At 40.2% G+C, this 22757-nt stretch overlaps 1 protein-coding gene across 3 annotated transcripts in view; it reads left to right on the forward strand.

The window, feature by feature from the left end:
* Nucleotides 1-11427, forward strand: part of STK32C (serine/threonine kinase 32C) — a 253843-nt gene extending 242416 nt beyond the window's left edge. For all 3 annotated transcript variants that reach the window (XM_073353977.1, XM_073353976.1, XM_073353975.1), the window contains 4 exons: nucleotides 1941-2066; nucleotides 2241-2372; nucleotides 4439-4506; nucleotides 5617-11427. In XM_073353977.1, coding sequence (XP_073210078.1) covers nucleotides 1941-2066; nucleotides 2241-2372; nucleotides 4439-4506; nucleotides 5617-5755 — 465 coding nt within the window. In that variant the 3' untranslated portion in view covers nucleotides 5756-11427. The remainder of the gene's footprint in view (nucleotides 1-1940; nucleotides 2067-2240; nucleotides 2373-4438; nucleotides 4507-5616) is intronic.
* Nucleotides 11428-22757: the final 11330 nt, after the last annotated feature.

Raw genomic sequence — 22757 nt, forward strand, 5'->3', positions numbered from 1 at the left:
GCCATTTCCAGCACAAATCCAGGTTTTCTCACCCTCCCCCCCCCCCCCCCCCCCCCCCCACAAATTCACTCTCCTGCTGGTGATAGCCCATCCAAAGTGACAACTCTTTACACAATGTGCATGACAATCAAGTTGGGCTATTTCCTGCACTTTGTGCTGGAAATGGCCCACCTGATGATCACTTTAGATAAGCTATTACCAGCAGGACAGTGGGGTGGGAGTAGGTATTGTTTCATATTCTCTGTGTATATATAAAGCCTGCTGCAGTTTCCACGATATGCATCTGAGGAAGTGAGCTGTAGCTCACGAAAGCTTATGCTCTAATAAATTGGTTAGTCTCTAAGGTGCCACGAGTACTCCTTTTCTTTTTGCGAATACAGACTAACACGGCTGTTACTCTGAAACAAGTGAGGTGTGTTACTTGATTGGTTTAAGTGATATAATCATATACTTGCTCAGGTTAAGATACTGTAGTGTTAACATAACTGCCTGTATGGAAATGTATTACCTCCAATACTCTGAAATTCATAGCTGGCTATTGAAATAACTACCTTTCACCATAGACTAATTGCAGCATAAAATACATAGGTGTTTGGATATCCTACTGTGATAATGCTTTTTTTCCTTTCTCCAATTCTGCAGTCAGTGAATCTGATTCTGATTTGTCTTGTAATTAGAAATGTGTTTGTTTGCTTTTTTCTGGGGAAATGGGTGCTTTGTCACTTTCATTTTATTGTTATATCTAAGAAAGTCTGTTGATTTGAAGCTGATGTTGGTTTCCTGGATTCTGTTTATTAAAGGATTCAGAAAAGTGGCTGATCAAGAGAGTATAAAAGAGATAAACACTTCACTGACAGCAAATAAGTGACTCCAATATAAGTTAAAGTTGGGTGGACAATTTACATAATTGGATTTTATTTTAGTAAGAAGCAGAGTTGTTAGTTATTATTGCAATAAAAATTACTCAGCAAGATCACATATGCCATCTACTGGGTTAACTCAGAGAATGCATGCTTTTAAAGAGAACATTATATATGGAAATAATAATAAATATCTATAATCCAAAAGTAGGGTGACCAGACAGCAAATGTGAAAAGTTGGGATGGGAGTGGGGGTTAATAGGAGTCTATATAAGAAAAGACCCAAAAATCAGGACTGTCCCTATAAAATCGGGACATTTGGTCACCCTATCCAAAAGTTATCAGTCATCACCCCCAAACCAGGAAGTTGCCCATGCCTGCAAGAATCCCACTAGTTTTCTTGCTCTAAAACATTGTCCAGCTGAGGAGAACTGCACGAGAAACTCTTCGGAGCCCAGTATCGCTTTTCCTTAGGGCTTGTCTACACTGGCACTTTATAGCACTGCAACTTTCTCACTCAGGGGTGTGAAAAAACACCCCCCCAAGCTCAGCAAGTTTCTGCCCAGCGCTCTGCCGCGACTACACAAGCCACGTTAGAGCGGTGCCGCGGCACCGCTTTAATGTTGCCAGTGTAGACTAGCCCTTAATCAGCTGGCTGAGGAATTGCTGAATAACGTGGGGCATTTCTTTCCCAGCATAGGCTGAGCATGTTACCTACACAGCGCTTCCTGATCTTACCAGGCAACAAGAGATCAGGACTAATAATCAAATGTTTCCTCCTTCTGGCCCCAAATGAGGAATTTTCCCATCAACTAACCCAGGCATCATTAATTATGGTATTTTCTAACATTTGAGTGCTTGAGTTTGCAACCTTAATAATTTTTCTTTTAACATGGGGTGGGGGGCTTGGGTTTTTTTTGTGTGTGTGTGTGTGTGCAGATAATAAGTTATATATCATTTCCGACAAAGGGTTTTTTCTTGCTTAGTTAATTATAAGAGCATGATTAAAGACAGAATGATTCTGTATGCCTGCTCTTTCTCAGGCCAGACCATGCCTTACTGCAGTGCTTGTCATTTCAGCTATTGACGGTGAACCCTGAGCATCGATTTTCCGGCCTCACTGACGTTCAAACTTCAGCTTACTTATCAAATGTCATCTGGGATGATGTCTGTGAGAAGAAGGTGGAGCCAGGCTTTGTTCCTAATGTAAGCAAAAGTGATGACTTAATCAGTTTCCCCTTATTGAACAATGATCACTGTTTACTTAATAAGACAAAGGATTTCTATGGCTGAAATAACTCCTAAATGTATTAGCTGAAACATATTCTCATAAATCACAGAACTAAGCCTTCAGTCAGTACCTTTGTACCATTCTAACAGAAAGGCCGTCTGCATTGCGATCCCACCTTTGAGCTAGAAGAAATGATCCTGGAGTCAAGACCCTTGCATAAAAAGAAGAAAAGACTTGCAAAAAACAAGTCTAGGGACAACAGCAAGGACAGCTCACAGTCAGTAAGTCCGTCCTTGAATAGCTAAAACAGTACAGGGGACAAAAAGCTGATGTGTTGAAATCTGGTTGTTATAAAAGCAGTTACTTTGCATGGTGGATTTTCATTCATACGTGTTATAATAAAAATGTTCAGCCAAGTGGACAGTCAGACTGACTCTGCCCGAGAACTAAATTCTCCTCTTCCATCTTCATGGCAGATCTCTTCCACATTTTTCTGTTATCCCTAAAGTGACATGAGTGGGGGATCCATGCACATTGATCAAGAAACTATAAACGTCAGGAGATCCACGATGTAGATAGGGAAAAAAGATTTTTCAGATCAGATGCGGTATCATTTAAACAGTTAGATCCTGTGTCTTCTGTCACACTGGGTTACACCTGTGTAACTCCTTTGAATTCTGTAGATTTACGACTAATTGACTCTCATGTTAGTGAAAGGAGAACCAAATTATTAGTAAAATGAGATGTGTGGCAATTTAGAAATATGGATGACACAAATATTAATGATTCAGGAGCTTTGAGTCCTCCACTTGAAAGAATAATAAAATTCTGCAGTATTACCAGGCTGGCTTCTCACAGCGTCTTTCAAATACTGCATGTTCAATTCTCAAGAGCTAGTCTCAACTGAGTTTTGCAACGCTACTAACCAGAACCCTAGGGTATCCTGTGCAATCCTGATTTAGGATATTCCCAGGAATGCATGGGAATCACTCTTTTCATGTAGATCCCTCCTGAGTGTTCATGATGACCCTTGGTAGGCCTTACAGTGCCCTTCCTTTGAGAGGTAGCAGGAGGCTTTGGAAACAATCAAGTAAAAAAAGCAGATCCTATGTGTCTCCCATGAATTCCCACTAATATCCAATGAGATTGTGCTATGATTTTTTTCTTACTAACAACAAAACTATTGCAGCCAATGAAAATAAATATTTAGGAAACACCCATTCTTTTAGAAACTAGGTTATATAAATGTTTATCATCATGGGAGCCAGGGTTCAGGCTAGACTCAGGTCACTAGTAAAATGAATACAGGAGTCTCAATCTTCTCCATTATGGACATGTTCCCATAAAATAACAATGACATCATTTGGCATAGTACGTAGCTTCATCTCAGGGAAAGTCTAGTATTTGTAAGGCGTGTTGCAGGCTATAACTGATGTGTATGGGTAGATCTAGGTGAGGAAGCATTCACAACACCTAAGCACTTATTTCTGGACTCAGGACAGTGCTTCTTGCATCTCAATTACATGAACATTAAAATTATCCCCAAAATAAAAATAAAAACATAATAAACATATTTTTTTTTAAGAATACCAGTTATCTTATAAACAGCAGGAAGTATCTGTTAGATTTCTCCCTGACTTGTGGGCTGAGTCTATTAACAGCAGTAGATCATTTCCTCCTTCAGCACTAGTTAACATTACAATCAATGAAGGTTCCTATAAAAGATTAGAAGAATAATTCAGGAAGCCAAAAACCAGAATAAGCAAACTTAGCAATAACTTGCGGAGGCACTCACTGACAAGTGAGTTAAAGGCACTGCTTCATTTTTCTCCAGCCTCTATATGTCCTGCCAATCTCCTTGATGGTGCTATTTAAATGTAGTTCTTAAGACACTCTGGGATCCTTCAGGATGATAGTCAATATGGGTGAAATTCACCCCCGGAAATAGGGCTAGTTAAAGGTCTATATACCACTTAAATCCTGCATAAGACCTGTTTTGAAGATTTAAGTGAATGAGTAGATATAGGCCTTATGCTTGCTCTCTGCACCAGGGTGAATTTCACCATTTATAAACTGATTATTCATGTAGTAAAGGATTGTGTGTATTAACATGTTATTTATGTTGTAGGGAAATTATTGCACCAGAACTGAAAACAGAACACAGTGATTTAAAAATGTGAAAGAAATGAAGGTCTTCTTTTTCCATCATCAATTTAGGCTGAAAGACATACTACCTGATTAGATTATATTCATGTGCATCTAGACACAGCAATAGTCACATATACAGTCTGTCGTTTTCTGTATTGACTTCTCATGCACGTGATGTTTTTCTTTTTTCAAAAAACAGGAAAATGACTATCTCCAGGAATGCCTCGAAGCAATCCAGCAAGACTTTGTCATTTTTAACAGAGAGAAGTGAGTGAGGGGGTATGTTTTCAGAAGGAAAGGGGGCTTCTTTTTACTTAGCAGAATTTGGATTAACAAAAACCGATTGTTGGCGGCCATAAATATGAGAATCAAAGCAATGGCCCAGTTCTGCATTGTTGACTTCAATGGAGCAGTCCCAGGCCCTATTTTTTTTTTAAGCTTAACTAAAATATGGAACTGAAGAACAACTCCAAAAGCCTCAATATTTATTAAACTCTGTAGTTAAATCAAATATGTTACAGAATCTTGTGGATTTTAAAATAATTATGATTTTGAGTCTTGAATACACCCATAATACCCACCCATCCACTGCATTTTTGACGATGATATGGCAAATGAAAGAAATATGGTAAAATGCCCTCCATGCTCCACAATGGGTGAATGAAAGCACTGCAATCAAAATATCTGCTTTCCCCTGTTGCTTGAAGATATTTATGACATTTTTGCTATTAAATTAAAACAATATGATAGGAGGCAATTCCTTCCAAGCTAGGAAACAAACCATGCTCCTGAGTAAGCTCATCACAGTAGGTTACTAGATATCCCCTTACGACATGTACAGCACTGCATATGCCATTGTGTTTAAAATATAAGAATACATCTGCAGCTGTTTGGGTTATGGTACCCTATAGTCAAAAAGACTTTAAAACACAGGAGCTTATACAAAAATTTATGAAAATGTTAGGATATGGGTTGGGCGGATCTCAAATATGGAAGAAACACTCAGGTGTGTGTTTCATGTATTACATTTGTTCATGCATTTGTTTCATATGTTACATATGATACTTAGCACATAAGAGAGAATTCACTGCAATGGCTAAGACATTGGTTGTCAAACTTTTCCAAATCTGGGATTTCCCTCCCATTTAGGAAGAATCTATCCAGGGCCCCTTTAGCTTTCCGAGAACTACAAGGTGGTTGTGACCCCCCTGATGCCTCACTATGACCCCTAAACTGAGAACCCGGGTGATAAGTTAGTACATGTGGATGGTAGGGGCACCTTAGGACTCATTTTCCATTTCAGTTTTTTCAATCGTTTCTACAAAAATTTTAAGTATAGAGAAAGCATGTAACCTGTTACTCGTATGTTCTGCACAGGTTGAAGAGGAGTCAAGATCAAATGAATGAATCTATTTCTCCTCCTGAAACTACAGATGAAGCCGAGACAGAAGCCGAATCTGAGAATTCCAATTTAAACATGTGTAGCTCAGTATGTTCTTCTACAGGCAGCAGCTAGGACTACAGTTTCAAGGCAAGGGGCCAAAAACCTACACGCTTCTTGAATAAATCATTCTCAGGTTGCACTGATGAATATATACTGTACACTGCATACTATAATTGAAAAAAAGTCACAAAATCAATATTGTAAAGCTGTAGCAGAGGTAGATAGTTCTTAAAGAACTGAATTCATGGATTTAAATGATGGCCAGTTCTGAACACTGGATTACCTACTATGAGGAAAAAATACTTGCTATGCAACACTTTGGAGAAAATAGTTCAGTTTCTTTCTTTGCTCTTTTTTAAAGGCAGATTGCTGACTCAGGCATGTTTGAACATGGTAAGTGAACAGGTCAGATCCTTGCATATGAGCAAGGCGCACACAGCACAAGTGTGTGTTTGGGAAAGATTGAGAAGATGATGTAAAGCTCACCTTTGCACTCCGCCAGAGCTAAGATTGCTTTTTACAGGTTTGGCCCCTTGTGTAAATTGGAGAAGCCCTCAGGCTGCTCTAATTAATGACAGGTGCTAACAGCCTCAAGGGACTAAATAGCTGAGGAGCATGCAGTTTAAGAGCACCTCAGACACACCCTCTTTCCTCTGGCTGCACTCTACATGTAGGAGCCTCTCTGTCAACTCAGTGCAACTGGATGCTTCTCCTTGCACTGGGCCAATCCCAGAGGGGCTGGATATACTGGCTTTACAAAGAGAATCTGTTAGTGGAGTGGCACAAAGTGGTTGCACTGCACCAAAGGATCTGGTCTAAAATATTTAATCTCCTTGTATGGCTGTCCTTAGCTACAAGGAGCTGTGCACATTACAAGCCAATGAATCAGAAATTATTCTATTTTTTCATCACATTGAATTAATAGGGCCTAAATTCTATTGGATTTAGGTTTTACTGGAAACGAATCCAGTGAGTAGCCATAAAATGCTGCTCAATAATAGAAGAAAGGTGATGTCAGTTTTACCCATCTGTTTACTTTATTCTAAGTGTAAAATAAAGTACTGTACATAATCTGCTGGTACCTGTCTTAACTTTTCATTAGGAGAGGAGATCTCTTGACTTTGCTCCAGCTGTGGATATTGTTTGTTTGTTTCAGAAGCCTTTTCTATGTTAGGCTTAGTGGCTTATTCTACTGTATAGTGGCTTTAAGTTACTATTACTGAAATCAAGCCATCAGTTCTTCTACACCATTCAATTACTGTGCTGTGCATATATCTCATTATAATTATATCCACACAAAAGCTAGCAAAATCTGTTACCAGACCTTAAGAAATTTGCCATGTTTGCATCCTTACTGTATGTTCCTGAAGCATAATGGATAGAGAATGTTTTTAACAAATGCAAACGCTTTCAAGACAATTTCTGCTGTGTTGATGTATAGTTTGGAGTATCCATGAATGAAACAAAAGGAATTACCAGTGTAAAACAATTTTATATGTAAAACAAGACATGCTTATCTTTCCACAGTTTTATGTGGAAACTAGTAAGTGGTGAAAATTGTGCAGAACCAAATTTTAATAAAAAATATTCAAGTGTGCAGGCACAACTTGTGGGGGGGAAAAAAGACACCAAAGCTTTTATACCAGTTGCACAGTTATTTTTAGGACACAGCCAGGTAAATGGTATGTCCTGTTAGTAATTAAACTGTAGAAGACCATGGTTCTTGCTAGAGCATGGCCATCCACATCCTATCATTCATAGTATAATCAGAGCTGTGAGAGCTTGAATAAGTCGTAATGTGGGGAGCCGCTCTTTTCAGAGAATAAATACCATCCAGCTATGTTAATGTTCCTAGATATTACTATAAACTATCCCTGCTCTAATGATAGGTTGAAGTAAGGGTTGGCTTATTTAAGTAAAACAGATCTAAAATAAATACTCCCCTCCCTTTCGCCCCTTCCTTACCAGCTACAGGAGAATATTTACCTCCCCAGCTCTGAGTCACAAACAAACTTCAAAAGGGAGATTTTTTTTCCTTTTCCTTCTGCCCTGCAGTAACATTCCAGCTGATTACCAAATCAGCAAAAGAATTCACACAGCCATCCTCCTTTGCTGTTCCCTCCAAAGGCATATTAAAGCATATTTGAATAGAATGTATGATCTGGGCCCTATACTTTGAAAGATTTCAATGAACATTTTTCTAGCAACACTTTGCCCTGCTACTCATGCATTTTGTTATCAGGTTCCACCTTCCTCCACTTACATTTTATTTTTGTAAAGGTAATGGACCTAAAGCCTCACATTTTTGTCTTGATCCAAGACATACCTTGCTTTGCTCTATCTCTCTTCCCCTTTCTGTTGCAGATTCCCAACCAGCCCATTGTCCCATGGCAGGGAAATTACCTTTTTAAAAGAATCAAAATTAATAATAAGTGCCATAGGCATCTTCCAAAATAACAGCTATTTACTCTCATTCCCCAGTCCAATGTCAGAGTACTCAATATCATGTCTCTTTCTTGTGTTTGATAAAAAGAATCCAATAAAAAAAGCTCTGAGAAGTAGGTGCAAACATACCTCAACTTGCCAAGCCTCAAATATGGGTTGCAATGTGTGGCAAAGATGCAAAGTGAAGGGGGCAAAAAATTATTAATGCAGGAAACTTAAATGTTGTCAGCCTCAGTCTGTCATATAGATGGATCTATTGTGTCAGTTTCATTATTCTTTATTTCTCATGTAAATAATTTTCACCAATAAAATGATGGCACACCAAAATAGTGAGGAACATAGGTAGCGATGGGAATGAAATGAGCAATGTTTGACAGGCATGGATGCACGCCTAACAAGTTAATGTCAAAAACTCCCTCTGTTTAAAGGAGCTCTCTGCAGCTCAGTTAAAATATACTGTAACAGCAAAAGCAATAGAACCCATTCACTGCTGTATTTAGCACATGGTGTAAGTGGTTTCTAAAGCTGAAGTAACAGCGTATAGGAATGAACTGACTATTCCAGGTCAGGCTTTGTTTATTTCTCATTACTTCCACTTTTTGTCACTTATCTTTCCTGTATAAACCAAGCAGAAATGTCTTTAGTAGTACCAAGCAGTAAACAGCAAAGCTCCAATGAGGACATTGCTTGTAGGTCATTAGGGCCCAAATTCTGGTCGCCCAGAAGGCACTGCTGAAGTGCAACATATTGTTTCCTAAGGAAACAAGATCTGGAAAACGCTTGTGCACACACTATTTCTGCCTCGATTAAATGTATTTCTAAATCTTGATCTCCGAGAAGCAAATGACATGAGAAAGAGAGACTTTTAGAATTATTGTCCTATGTATTTGAATCACCTTGAGTACAATATAATTTTAGTACTCATTTTCTGTCTTAAATAACGCATGCAAATGTACCTCACTAACACCCATCTGGGAAATACTTTTACTGATGCCTATTTACACATATTCCCTAGCGAAGAGATTACATGCATATAGTAACTGTAAAAAGAAGACAAATTGTAAGACATGGATACATATTTGCTTTATTGTTAAACAAAAAAATGAGGTGTAATATGATGGGCCAAATTCATCCCTGGTGTAACACCACTGAATGTTCTATACCATTTATGTTTGTATGTTCTCAACATAAAATGTATATTTTGCTTTAGAAAAAAATATGTGAAAGGATTTTGGACTATGCACTCCAGCATATTTTACCAGTTCTTCTCTTTGCTGTCTATGGGGTATCTGTTGTTTGGGGTGTGTGATAGAATCTATAATAATGATATTGTGATCATTTTAATGCTGCCTCTTTATTTGACTGGGTGGCATTGTCCTGATTTCTATGTTCCTTTTAGGAGTCTTTGATTAAAACTGTATAATCTTCTGGACAAATTGGGCCTGGTCCAATGCCCTTTAAAGTCCTTGGTCATCCTCCTATTGACTTCAATGGACATTTGATTGGGCCCTTTTTGTCTATTTCAAATAATGCCCTGTGTAAAACTTCATTTGATATGTATAAAACTTTTGAGGGCAATAGGATTTTTTTCTTTGTTCACTTATTTCATCAATACCATGTTCCTGGTACACAGTCTTTTACACAGACACATACAGTTAGACCTTTTTAGGAATCAAGAGTTTAATGCATAGTCTTTCTGCTGTACAGTGAATTAATGTATTTTCTAGTCTGTACTTAGGTCCCTTGTTTATGAGTAAGGCCCTCAGTGAGCAGGACTAAGTGGGGTAAGATCAGAGTCCCTAGCTTTCTAATTCTTCTACCCTTGTAGCCAATAACATTAAACAAATATTTACCTTGAGTGCAGAGTTTGTCAACACTAATCTTTGACTGAGGAAAGGAATCATTCTTTTCTGATGTTGTTTATATTATTTATATTCCTAGCTAAACAAATCCATTTTCTAATGTAATCCAAGAAGTGCTTTTCACATTCCATAGGGCTTGCCCTAGGTAAAGATTTTAGTATTTGATCATTTAAACAATTCTAATGGTTAGTAGAAGCAATTCTTAGACCCCCTGGAGTTCTGGAAAATGGAGATCACATGTTTTACCCTGGCTTTTATGTTTACATGCAAGGCCCTTTAGTGTAAGATATTCAAGAACACTTGTGACTGTGTAGGGTTGCGGCCCAATTCCAATTTCTTACACCCCTCAAAAACACAGTGGGAATTTTGGGAGTAAATAATGGTATGATGGGCAGTAGGTGAATAGTAAATCCTACTGCCAGAAATGCTTTTACAGTAGTGGCATGGGAACTTTATTTGAAATAAAATATGAATCATGTGCCACTTATGTCTGATTGTACCAGTGGCAAAAACAAGACTAAAGATGTGCATTGCTCATTGCATTTTATGTAACGAATGACATTAAGTTATTGTAGGACTCTATTTTATTTGTGAATGGGCTGGTTCCAATTAACAATATATTTTTGGTTTGAATCTCTCTGCACCATTTCTCTTTTTACTGTATCTCTTATTTTAGAGCCTGCTGCTGCACTTGGTCCACAAGCAAAACTACCATTGTAATTCATGGACTACAACTATCATTTGCAATTATTTCCAGAGCGGATCACTAACGCTGGTTGCCATCTCTAGCTCTCCTACCAGAACCACAAAACTCAATTGAATCTGCATGAGATATTCAAATGCTCTGTGTATTAATCATTCTTCATGATACATCTATACAATCTCTTTGTGGTTTTCCACAATCCATTGTACTAGCTGTATTCCATTTTTAATGGAATCATCATCAATTCATTGCTGTAAAATAAGTAATGTCCTCTTTTCTCAGTTTGTTGCATTGGAAATTTCTGAAAATACTTTAAAAACCTTCCAATGAACGCCAGCTGACTTTCCTGGGAATTTTGCATGACAAAGGCATGCAGGAACTGTCCCGTAAAGGTTAATTTTTTTTGCTAACTATTTATTGGTCTATTCCTTGCCCAAAAGAGTAAAATAAATAACTATTTTTAAAAAACAGTAGAAATGTCTACAACAGCATAAACTTGACTTGGAACAGTGCTGAAATACTGATGCCTTGCAGGCTTCTTATTTATTTATTTATTAGTTATTTGAGTGCAAATCACATATGTAAGTATATCTTTGTATTTTATGATAATACAATTCTGTAATTTTTATTGCATGAAAACACCACCATATTACACAAGAAAATTTAAGTTCTGGCAATATATTTGTGTTTTTGCAGATACTGCAGAGAAGCCATTGCATTTGTGGAGTAATAAATGTGTATTTTTAAGATATCTGGAAATTTGCAATCATTTCTAGATTTATTGTTCAAGAGAAATAAATTAAGTATTGTAAGGAGGGCATGTAGTGGTCACATTCCTTATTTACATATTCAAGGGCTAGATATTTTTACAGTTTGGTATAACAGTCAAAACATAACAAATCTATTTTATATCAGCCATTATGGTCATGGATATTCTAAAGACGTGCTCAGTAATATTTTTAGATCCATTTAATATGCCAGTCAGTAATCCATGTAAAAGTATTTGTAATTTGCACCCAAGATAAAAAAATGCAATTATATTCTCCATTCTGGTGTTTTGGTCACTCATCCATAAATTAAGTATTGCTGATCTTTAGAGGTAGTGCACACCTAATTTAGGCAGGTTAACACAATTGTGTTTATAGTACATCCAGAATATTAAGAGAATGCTCCCAGGATGCACTTCTCCTACATGAGCACTTGCAGCATCCAGCAACACATGCAGAATGTATTTTATTCCTCCAAGATGGTATATACTGGTAAGCTAGAGACTCTCTAGGCCTGGGGAAATAGGTAATAAATTGCTCCAGGAAAGACACAGTATTAGGCCTTTTAAAGCCAGTGCATATAATATGGGTAATGCTTGTTCACCATAACCATCTCCATTTGTTCCCACATATCTAAGAGCCATCTACAGTGTGGAGGCCTGGGTTTTCCTCCCAATTTGGCTTTCCTGGTTTTCACCAAAATCAATAAAATTTTGTCCATTGATACCTAGAACATTCCCAGAAATTTGGAAGTGATCGGATATAGTGTTCCAAAGTTATTAGATTACAAACAGACACAGAAATGCCATAAAGTTGAGTGTAGGGCCTCACTTCACTCACCCAGTTATTTATTTGTATTGTGGTAGCAGCTAACAGCCCCAGTCCTGGACCAGGACCCCACTGTGCTAGGCACTTACAAACACAGAACAAGAAGATAGTCCCTGCCTCATGGAGCTTACAGTCTAAAACAAAGAACAACAGGTGGATATAGTCAGACAGACGAAGGACCACAAAAAAGCAATGAGAATACCAGGAGTCATCTCAGCACACTAGTTGCCTAACTGTTGTCAGATTCTTTGTAGGTACCACAGCAGAAGATGGTTAAAAGGAGGGATTTGAAGAAAGATAATGATATAGCTTTGTGGCTGTAATGGGAGAACTTTTCCTATGAACGAGGGCAGCATGAAGATGTTTTGTTGAAAATGTAACAAGTAGGCAGTGAACACTGAGTGAGCTGTAGCTCACAAAAGCTTATGCTCAAATAAATTTGTTAGTCTCTAAGGTGCCACAAGTACTCCTTTTCTACTGGCATCATTCACAGTGCAGAGCCAGGAGTAGACACCTTTATTTCTCATATACTATTTGAGATATCTTAGTTTTATACTGCCACCCAACATTGTAAACCCAAACACTGTAATATCTGGGTGCTTTCCATGTAATCTCAGTAGCAAAGTCCCTAACAGACTTCATAGAGTCTCTGGCACTTCTCCATTTACGGGATCATAGAATCATAGAATATCAGGGTTGGAAGGGACCCCTGAAGGTCATCTAGTCCAAACCCCTGCTCGAAGCAGGACCAATTCCCAGTTAAATCATCCCAGCCAGGGCTTTGTCAAGCCTGACCTTAAAAACCTCTGAGGAAGGAGATTCTACCACCTCCCTAGGTAACGCATTCCAGTGTTTCACCTAATTTTTTAAAGTTAATTTTTTAAAGTTTTTCCTAATATCCAATCTAAACCTCCCCCACTGCAACTTGAGACCATTACTCCTCGTTCTGTCATCTGCTACCATTGAGAACAGTCTAGAGCCATCCTCTTTGGAACCCCCTTTCAGATAGTTGAAAGCAGCTATCAAATCCCCCCTCATTCTTCTCTTCTGCAGGCTAAACAATCCCAGCTCCCTCAGCCTCTCCTCATAAGTCATGTGTTCTAGACCCCTAATCATTTTTGTTGCCCTTCGCTCTCTCCAATTTATCCACATCCTTCTTGTAGTGTGGGGCCCAAAACTGGACACAGTACTCCAGATGAGTCCTCACCAATGTCGAATAGAGGGGAACGATCATGTCCCTCGATCTGCTCGCTATGCCCCTACTTATACATCCCAAAATGCCATTGGCCTTCTTGGCAACAAGGGCACACTGCTGACTCATATCCAGCTTCTCATCCACTGTCACCCCTAGGTCCTTTTCGGCAGAACTGCTGCCTAGCCATTCGGTCCCTAGTCTGTAGCGGTGCATTGGATTCTTCCATCCTAAGTGCAGGACCCTGCACTTATCCTTATTGAACCTCATCAGATTTCTTTTGGCCCAATCCTCCAATTTGTCTAGGTTCTTCTGTATCCTATCCCTCCCCTCCAGCGTATCTACCACTCCTCCCAGTTTAGTATCATCCGCAAATTTGCTGAGAGTGCAATCCACACCATCCTCCAGATCATTTATGAAGATATTGAACAAAACCGGCCCCAGGACCGACCCTTGGGGCACTCCACTTGATACCGGCTGCCAACTAGACATGGAGCCATTGATCACTACCCGTTGAGCCCGACAATCTAGCCAGCTTTCTACCCACCTTATAGTGCATTCATCCAGCCCATACTTCCTTAACTTGCTGACAAGAATACTGTGGGAGACCGTGTCAAAAGCTTTGCTAAAGTCAAGAAACAATACATCCACTGCTTTCCCTTCATCCACAGAACCAGTAATCTCATCATAAAAGGCAATTAGATTATTCAGGCATGACCTTCCCTTGGTGAATCCATGCTGGCTGTTCCTGATCACTTTCCTCTCATGCAAGTGCATCAGGATTGATTCTTTGAGGACTTGCTCCATGATTTTTCCAGGGACTGAGGTGAGGCTGACTGGCCTGTAGTTCCCAGGATCCTCCTTCTTCCCTTTTTTAAAGATTGGCACTACATTAGCCTTTTTCCAGTCATCCGGGACTTCCCCGGTTCACCACGAGTTTTCAAAGATAATGGCCAATGGCTCTGCAATCACAGCCGCCAATTCCTTCAGCACTCTCGGATGCAACTCGTCCGGCCCCATGGACTTGTGCATGTCCAGCTTTTCTAAATAGTCCCTAACCACCTCTATCTCCACAGAGGGCTGGCCATCTCTTCCCCATTTTGTGATGCCCAGCGCAGCAGTCTGGGAGCTGACCTTGTTAGTGAAGACAGAGGCAAAAAAAGCATTGAGTACATTAGCTTTTTCCACATCCTCTGTCACTAGGTTGCCTCCCTCATTCAGTAAGGGGCCCACACTTTCCTTGGCTTTCTTCTTGTTGCCAACATACCTGAAGAAACCCTTCTTGTTACTCTTGACATCTCTTGCTAGCTGCAGCTCCAGGTGCGATTTGGCCCTCCTGATATCATTCCTACATGCCTGAGCAATATTTTTATACTCTTCCCTGGTCATATGTCCAACCTTACACTTCTTGTAAGCTTCTTTTTTATGTTTAAGATCCGCTAGGATTTCACTATTAAGCCAAGCTGGTTGCCTGCCATATTTACTATTCTTTCGACTCATCGGGATGGTTTGTCCCTGTAACCTCAACAGGGATCCAGAACTCTGCTTGAGAAAAATTTTTGTGTTTATTTTTTCCTCATGCTTATTCATTACATGATGTTTTAGCTTTATTTCAATTTACAAAAGATTAACACAAGGTCTCTTATGATTCTGTGTCTTTGACAAAGGGCAAAGATGCAAATGAACACCTAATGCTTACTAATTTTTTCTCATTAAAAATAATTTTGTAGATAGTGACACTGCTGAGGCTGTAGGTTTGCAGATCCAATACTCATCTACTTCACCTGCCCAACGCTCAGCACTGTCAAATTCCAATCCAGTAACTTGGCCCATTTGGTTCCTGAAAAAGGAGCTATTCAGTAGTTTAGTTACTTTAAAAATATCATTTCTCATGTTTGGACTAATTAACATCCAGCAGCAAAAGCACAAAGTGGGAAAAGTGCCACAAGCAGAAAAGGTAAAGGGAGAGCAGGGAGAAGGGGAAATGGCCTCTTACTAATACTTTTCAATCCTCCCTCCCATGTCAAGCCACGAGTACACAGCACATTCTGCAGACAGCACACACATAACTGTGGTACCTCTCAGACACAATGCTGCAAACCAAACTGCTCAGATAGTATTTATTGGCTAGCCAGGATCAACTTGATTTGTAAGGGTCAGAAGGAAGGAGTTCTTCATGCGGTGCACACAGAGTTGGATTTGTCCATCTTTACTGGCATTAATTCTAACATAAATCTTCCTGAGCAGGGGGTTGGACTTGACCTCCTGAGGTCCCTTCCAACCCTGATATTCTATGATTCTCACGCAAATTAAGGGGTTCAGCCATTTCTCACAGTTACCCCTTCCTGTATCATTAGCCTACCTCACCCTTCTCCTTTTTCCCAGTGCAGACTATCTAGGTAGGATTAAGACTGGCACAGGTAATGCAGCCAGTGTCAGGTCTAAGACATATTTTAGATGTCACACTGTTCTACCACAGTAAGTCATTAGCTACACCTGCATTCATTAGTTGGCCTTAATGTCTCGAAGGTCTCTGTTGTGACTAGTACACAGTTAGAATGTGGTGCAGGTGTCCTGCCTGAAATTCTAATTCTGCCGCTGCTTTGGAGACCCCACCCAGCAATGTGCAAATGCTGGGGTACTAGAACAGCTGCCTCTGCCTGGGTCCTTCATTCTGAAGGGCTTTTCAGTTAACAGCTACGAATGCTATGTTGAACTAAAGCTCAGGCAATTATATTTTAGTTGGATTTCACCAGTCTTTCCCCCAAGCAGTGCCATGTTCCACGTATCTCAGTGGAAGATACAAAACCAATTAATCGCCTATTCTTTAGTTTCTGTGGCTCTGCTGCAGATTTTGCTCCTGGTTTTTTCCCCCCCTCGCAGTTTAGTCAGTGAAACAGAAGGAGCCAATGGCTGTTCAGGAGCATGTGACTGTTGTTTTGAGTTTGCAACCAGTAGCACACTGACTTAGCACGTACACATGGCCTATAAATAGAACAAGTGCATATACGTGCTCTATACATGTCTGCAATATAACTTCACTATGTGGCATCACATGGTCATGTTACAAAAGACTCTTCCTGATGATTACACTCATGAAAACAGAAGTAAGCCTTTTGCATGGACCTTAATCTCTTCATTTCCTGCCTTTTATGGGGGCAAATTTTTAAAAAGCAAAGGTTTGTGTTGTATTGAATGCTATGAAGAGACCTCAGAAAGGGAGAGAAGCCAGGAGAGTGAAGTCATGCTGCAGCCAGGTTGCAATACATGGTGCAAATCTTTATCAAAGAGAGCAAAAAATCCTGTGAGGAGGTTCTGTGCTTTGTGTCAGAAAGCTTAAGTGGCTTAAACCACTCTAGCCACCTTGGGTGGCCAACAAACAATGCAAACATAAGAACAAAGCCCAGATGAAAATACTAGCCAGGGATAAGGCAGGTTCTGTTACTCCTAATCGGAGGCGGAGGCAAACCCTCTCCCTCTCCCTCTCCAGCAATCTCTCATTCAGAATGTTTGTTACTCCTAGAGTGGGCAGCAGTCCTGTTTATAAGCTCCTGATTGCATGATGCCGTTCACCTGTGCTGAGCAAGGCCCTCAGCTTAGTTTCACTCCCAGGGACTGGCCATACCTAAGCAGGAGCTAAGGTTCAGAGTAGGCTGGCATTTATCAATAGAGCGGAGGCCACTTTGAGCTTTGAAGTTCCTAGAGCCACAGACAGTCTTCTTTATACAAAGCCAAGCACACTGTCAGTGCTTAAAAATTAAGAGTAAGCAAAACAGGAGATTCTGATGCAGACATCCATAGCATAGCTGCTCACTGCTGTATGTAGATGGGTGGGGTTATTCCCAGCTCAGCCATAACAGCTGGTTTCCAAACAAACACAGCATTTAATTTAAGAGCAGATGGACTTGAATCCTTCTTAACAAAATAAGAATATTGCATATTCCTTTATTCTCTCAATTTTACAGGCATTCTGATTTCCCCTTTTTCCATGTAATGCTTTTAATACTCACCATCATATTACTAATATTCTCATATTTAGCAAAAATACCAGCCAGATCTAAAACTAAATCATCAGCCTTTAATCCATCTCTAGGATGGATGCCACTAATCTGATATGAAGCATCGCTGATAGTTGTCCTATTATATAAATACGTTCAGTACGGTATTCTCATCTCCTTAACACTGTTAGGCCCCTAATATAAGCCCATCTTTGTCAGTTACAATTTATTGTACCATATTCATGGTTGGTAAGATCTGGTTGAGTGGTAGATCCTAAGAATGCATAATGATGATTTTAAACGGGGAAAGAAAGATAAATTACCCTCTTTATCCACTAGAGGGTAGTTCAAGGCCAGGTTTGGAATGAACTGGAAAAAAGAAGCAAAGAAATGCAGCACTGGCTTCATATTTGATTGCTGTCTGACACACACTCTTCAGTAAAGAACCAGGCATTTTTTTCATACCATCAAATGTCTGAGATTGATAGGCTAGTGAATGCAGACAGAAAAATCAAATGCATTTTTAATATCATAGAATCATCATAGAATCATATAAGATTAAGTTTGGAAGAGACCTCAGGAGGTCATCTAGTTCAACCCCCTGCTCAAAGCAGGCCCAACCCCAACTAAATCACCCCAGCCAGGGCTTTGTCAAGCCAGGCCTTAAAAACCTCTAAGGATGGAGATTCCACCACCTCCCTAGGTAACCCATTCCAATGCTTCACCACCCTCCTAATGAAATAGTTTTTCCTAATATCCAACCTAGACCTCCCCCACTGCAATGTGAGACCATTGCTCCTTGTTCTGTCATCTGCCACCAGTAAGAACAGCCGAGCTCCATCCTCTTTGGAACCCCCCTGCAGGTAGCTGAAGGCTGCTACCAGGACTGCTGAGCAACACAGCTGATTTCTGTACTGCACTGTACACACACTGTTTGAGAACCAGGAAAAGAAAGCAGTAACTAGGAATGTTCATGAAAAGTCAAAATATAAGAGCATCCCACGCTATTTTTTAAGTACATCAGATGCAGGAAGCCTGCCTGCCAACCAATCAGTGGGGCTACTGGACGATCTAACTGCTAAAGGAGCATTCAAAGAAGACAAGGCCATTGCAGAGAAGCTAAACAAATTCTTTGCATTAATTTTCATTGAAGAGGGTGCGAGGGAGATTCCCACACCTGAGGCATTCTTTTTAGGTGATAAATCTGAGGAACTGTCCAAGAGTGAGATGTCAAGAGAGGAGTTTTTGAAATAAATTGATGAATTAAAAAATAATGCAATCCCCAGAACCAGATGGTATTCACCCAAGATTTCTGAAGGAATTCAAATATGAAATTGCAGAAGTACTAACTGTGGTATGTAATCTATTGCTTAACTCAGTTCCAGATAATTTGTATATAACTACTGTGACACCAATTTTTTTAAAAGACTCCAGAGGCGATCCTGGCAGGCAACTAACTTTAGTACCAGGCAAATTGATTCAAATTATAGTAAAGGACAGAATTATCAGACACATAGATGAACATAATTTGTTAGGGAAGATTCAGCATGACTTTTGTAAAGGGAAATCATGCCTCACTAATTCATATATTAGAATTCTTGGATGGTGTGAACAAGGATGCGCCACTGGATATACTGTACTTGGACTATCAGAAACCTTTGAAAAACTCGCTCACCAACAGTTCTTAAGCAAAGTAGGCAGTCATGGGATAAGAGGGAGGGTCCTCTCATGGACCAGTAACTGGTTAAAAGATAGGAAACAAAGGGTAGGAATAAATTGTCAATTTGCATAATGGAGAGAGGTAAAGAGTGGGGTCCCTCAAGAATCTGTATTAGGACCCGTGCTATTCAACATATTAATAAATGATCAGGAAAACAGGGTGAACTCTGAGGTGGCAAAATTTGCAAATGATACGGAATTACTCATGTTAGTTAAATCCAAAGAGTTACAAAGGGATCTTATAAAAGTGGGTGACTCGCAACAAAATTGTAAATGAAATCAATGTTGAGAAAGGCAAAATAATGCACATTGGAAAATATAATTCCATCTATACTTACAAAATGATGGGGTCTAAATTTGCTGTTACCACTCAAGAAAGATCTTGGAGTCATTGCGGATAGTTCTTTGAAAAGATCCACTCAGTGTGAAGCAGCAGTCAAAAAAGCTAACAAAATGTAGGAAAGGGATAAATAATAAGACAGAAAATATCATAATGCCATTATGTAAATCCAATGTAGGTCCACACCTTGAATACTGTATGCCACTCATTGGCCCTATCTAAAAAAAGATAGAATTGGAAAAAGTACAGAGAAGGACAACAAAATTGATTAGGGGTAAGGAACAGTTTTCATAAGAGGTGAGATTAATATGATGGGAATGTTCAGTTTAGGAAAGATACAGTTAAGGGGTAATATTATAGAAGTCTATAAAATCATGACTGGAGCAGAGAAAATGAATTGGGAAGTGTTATTTACCCCTTCACATAACTCAGGAACTAGGAGTAACCCAAACAAATGAACAGGCAGCAGGTTTAAAACAAACAAAATTATGTTACTTCTTCATACAAGGCAGTCAGCTTGTGGAACTCATTGTCCTGGGAGCCCAAAAGTACACCCAGAATTAGTTAAGTTCATGGAGGATGGGTCCATCAGTGGCTATTAGCCAAGATGGTCAGGGACACAATCACATGCTGCAGATGTCTCTAAACTTTCAGCTGCCAGAAGCTGGGACTGAATGACATGGGATAGATCACTCAAAATTGCCCTGTTCTGTTCATTCCCTCTGAAGCATCTGACACTGGCCCAAGTCCAAAGACAAGATACTGGACTAGCTGGACCATTGGTCTGACCCAGTATCACTGTTTTTACGTTCTTATGTTCCTTATACTATACTCTGAGAAATACAAGACCTCCATGCATTGTTATGCTAGAGAATAAGGCATACAATCAATGAGAGCAGCAGATGCTACATTAAGGGGGAAGTGTTCCTAATGTGAAATGTCAATAAAATATAAGCCAAGAATCTCATTTTGCAGATCTTGTTTTTTATTTTGGTTGGTATGCTTGAAAAGTAATAAATAACCATGTTCATATACAAAGGGAATATACCAAAATGCCAGCATCTTTACCATGCTTACTTAACTACAGAGACTCACAGAAAACATATTCAAGCCTAAGTTAATTGTATCCAGTTTGCAAATTAATTCCAATTCAGCAGTCTCTCATTGGAGTCTGTTTTTGAAGGTTTTTTGTTGAAGAATTGCCACTTTTAGGTCTGTAATCGAGTGACCAAAGAGATTGAAGTGTTCTCCAACTGGTTTTTGAATGTTATGATTCCTGATGCCAGATTTGTGTCCATTTATTCTTTTGCATAGAGACTGTCTGGTTTGGCGAATGTACATGGCAGAGAGGCATTGCTGGCACATATCAAATTGGTAGATGTGCAGGTGAACGAGCCTCTGATAGTGTGGCTGATGTGATTAGGCCCTATGATGGTGTTCCCTGAATAGATATGTGGACACAGTTGGCAACAGGCTTTGTTGCAAGGATAGGTTCCTTGGTTAGTGGTTCTGTTGTGTGGTGTGTGGTTGTTGGTGAGTATTTGCTTCAGGTTGGGGGCTGCCTGTAAGCAAGGACTGGTCTGTCTCCCAAGATCTGTGAGAGTGATGGGTCGTCCTTCAGGATAGGTTGTAGATCCTTGATGATGCATTGGAGAGGTTTTAGTTGGGGGCTAAAGGTGATGGCAAGTGGCGTTCTGTTATTTTCTTTGTTGGGCTTGTCCTGTAGTAGGTAACTTCTGGGTACTCTTCTGGCTCTGTCAATCTGTTTCTTCACTTCAGCAGGCGGGTACAGTAGTTGTAAGAATGCTTGATAGCACTCTTGTAGGTGTTTGTCTCTGTCTGAGCGGTTGGAGCAAATGCGGTTGTATCATAGAGCTTGGCTGTAGACGATAGATCGTGTGGTGTGGTCTGGATGAAAGCTGGAGGCATGTAGGTAGGCATAGCGGTCAGTAGGTTTCCGGTATAGGGTGGTGTTTATGTGACCATCTCTTATTAGCATCATGGTGTCCAGGAAGTGGATCTCTTGTGTGGACTGGTCCAGGCTGAGGTTGATGGCAGGATGGAAATTGTTGAAATCATGGTGGAATTGCTCAAGGGCTTCTTTTCCATGGGTCCAGATGATGAAAATGTCATCAATGTAGCGCAAGTAGAGTAGGGGCATTAGGGCACAAGAGCTGAGGAAGTATTGTTCTAAGTCAGCCATAAAAATGTTGGCATACTGTGGGGCCATGCGGGTACCCATGGCAGTGCCGCTGATTTGAAGGCATACATTGTCCCCAAAAGTGAAATAGTTATGGGTGAGGACAAAGTCACAAAGTTCAGCCACCAGGTTTGCCGTGACATTATCGGGGATAGTGTTCTTGACGGCTTGTAGTCCATCTTTGTGTGGAATGTTGGTGTAGAGGGCTTCTACATCCATAGCGGCTAGGATGGTGTTTTCAGGAAGATCACGGATGGATTGTAGTTTCCTCAGGAAGTCAGTGGTGTCTCGAAGATAGCTGGGAGTGCTGGTAGCATAGGGCCTGAGGACGGAGTCCACATAGCCAGATAATCCTGCTGTCAGGGTGCCAATGCCTGAGATGATGGGGCATCCAGGATTTCCAGGTTTATGGATCTTGGGTAGCAGATAGAATACCCCAGCTCAGGGTTCCAGGAGTGTGTCTGTGACGATTTGTTGTTGTGCTTTTTCAGAAAGTTTCTTGAGCAAATGCTGTAGTTTCTTTTGGTAACCCTCAGTGGGATCAAAGGGTAATGGCTTGTAGAAAGCGGTGCTGGAGAGCTGCCTAGCAGCCTCCTGTTCATATTTCGACCTATTCATGATGACGACAGCACCTCCTTTGTCAGCCTTTTTGATTATGATGTCAGAGTTGTGTCTGAGGCTATGGATGGCATTGTCTTCTTCCGAGGCTGAGGTTATGGGGCAAGTGATGCTGCTTTTCCACAACTTCAGCCCGTGCACATCTGCGGAAGCACTATGTAGAAGTCCAGTCTGTTGTTTCAACCTTCGGGAGGAGTCCACCCAGAAACCTTCTTTTTGTAGTCTTGGTAGGAAGGTCTCTGTGGGTTAGTATGTTGTTCAGAGACGTGTTGGAAATATTCCTTGAGTCGGAGACGTCGAAAATAGGATTCTAGGTCACCACAGAACTGTATCATGTTCATGGGGGTGGAGGGGCAGAAGGAGAGGCCCTGAGATAGCCCAGCAGAAGGATCTGTCCTAAGA

The sequence above is a fragment of the Lepidochelys kempii genome, chromosome 7 (assembly GCF_965140265.1).
Source record: "Lepidochelys kempii isolate rLepKem1 chromosome 7, rLepKem1.hap2, whole genome shotgun sequence".
Classification (NCBI taxonomy): Eukaryota; Metazoa; Chordata; order Testudines; family Cheloniidae; genus Lepidochelys; species Lepidochelys kempii.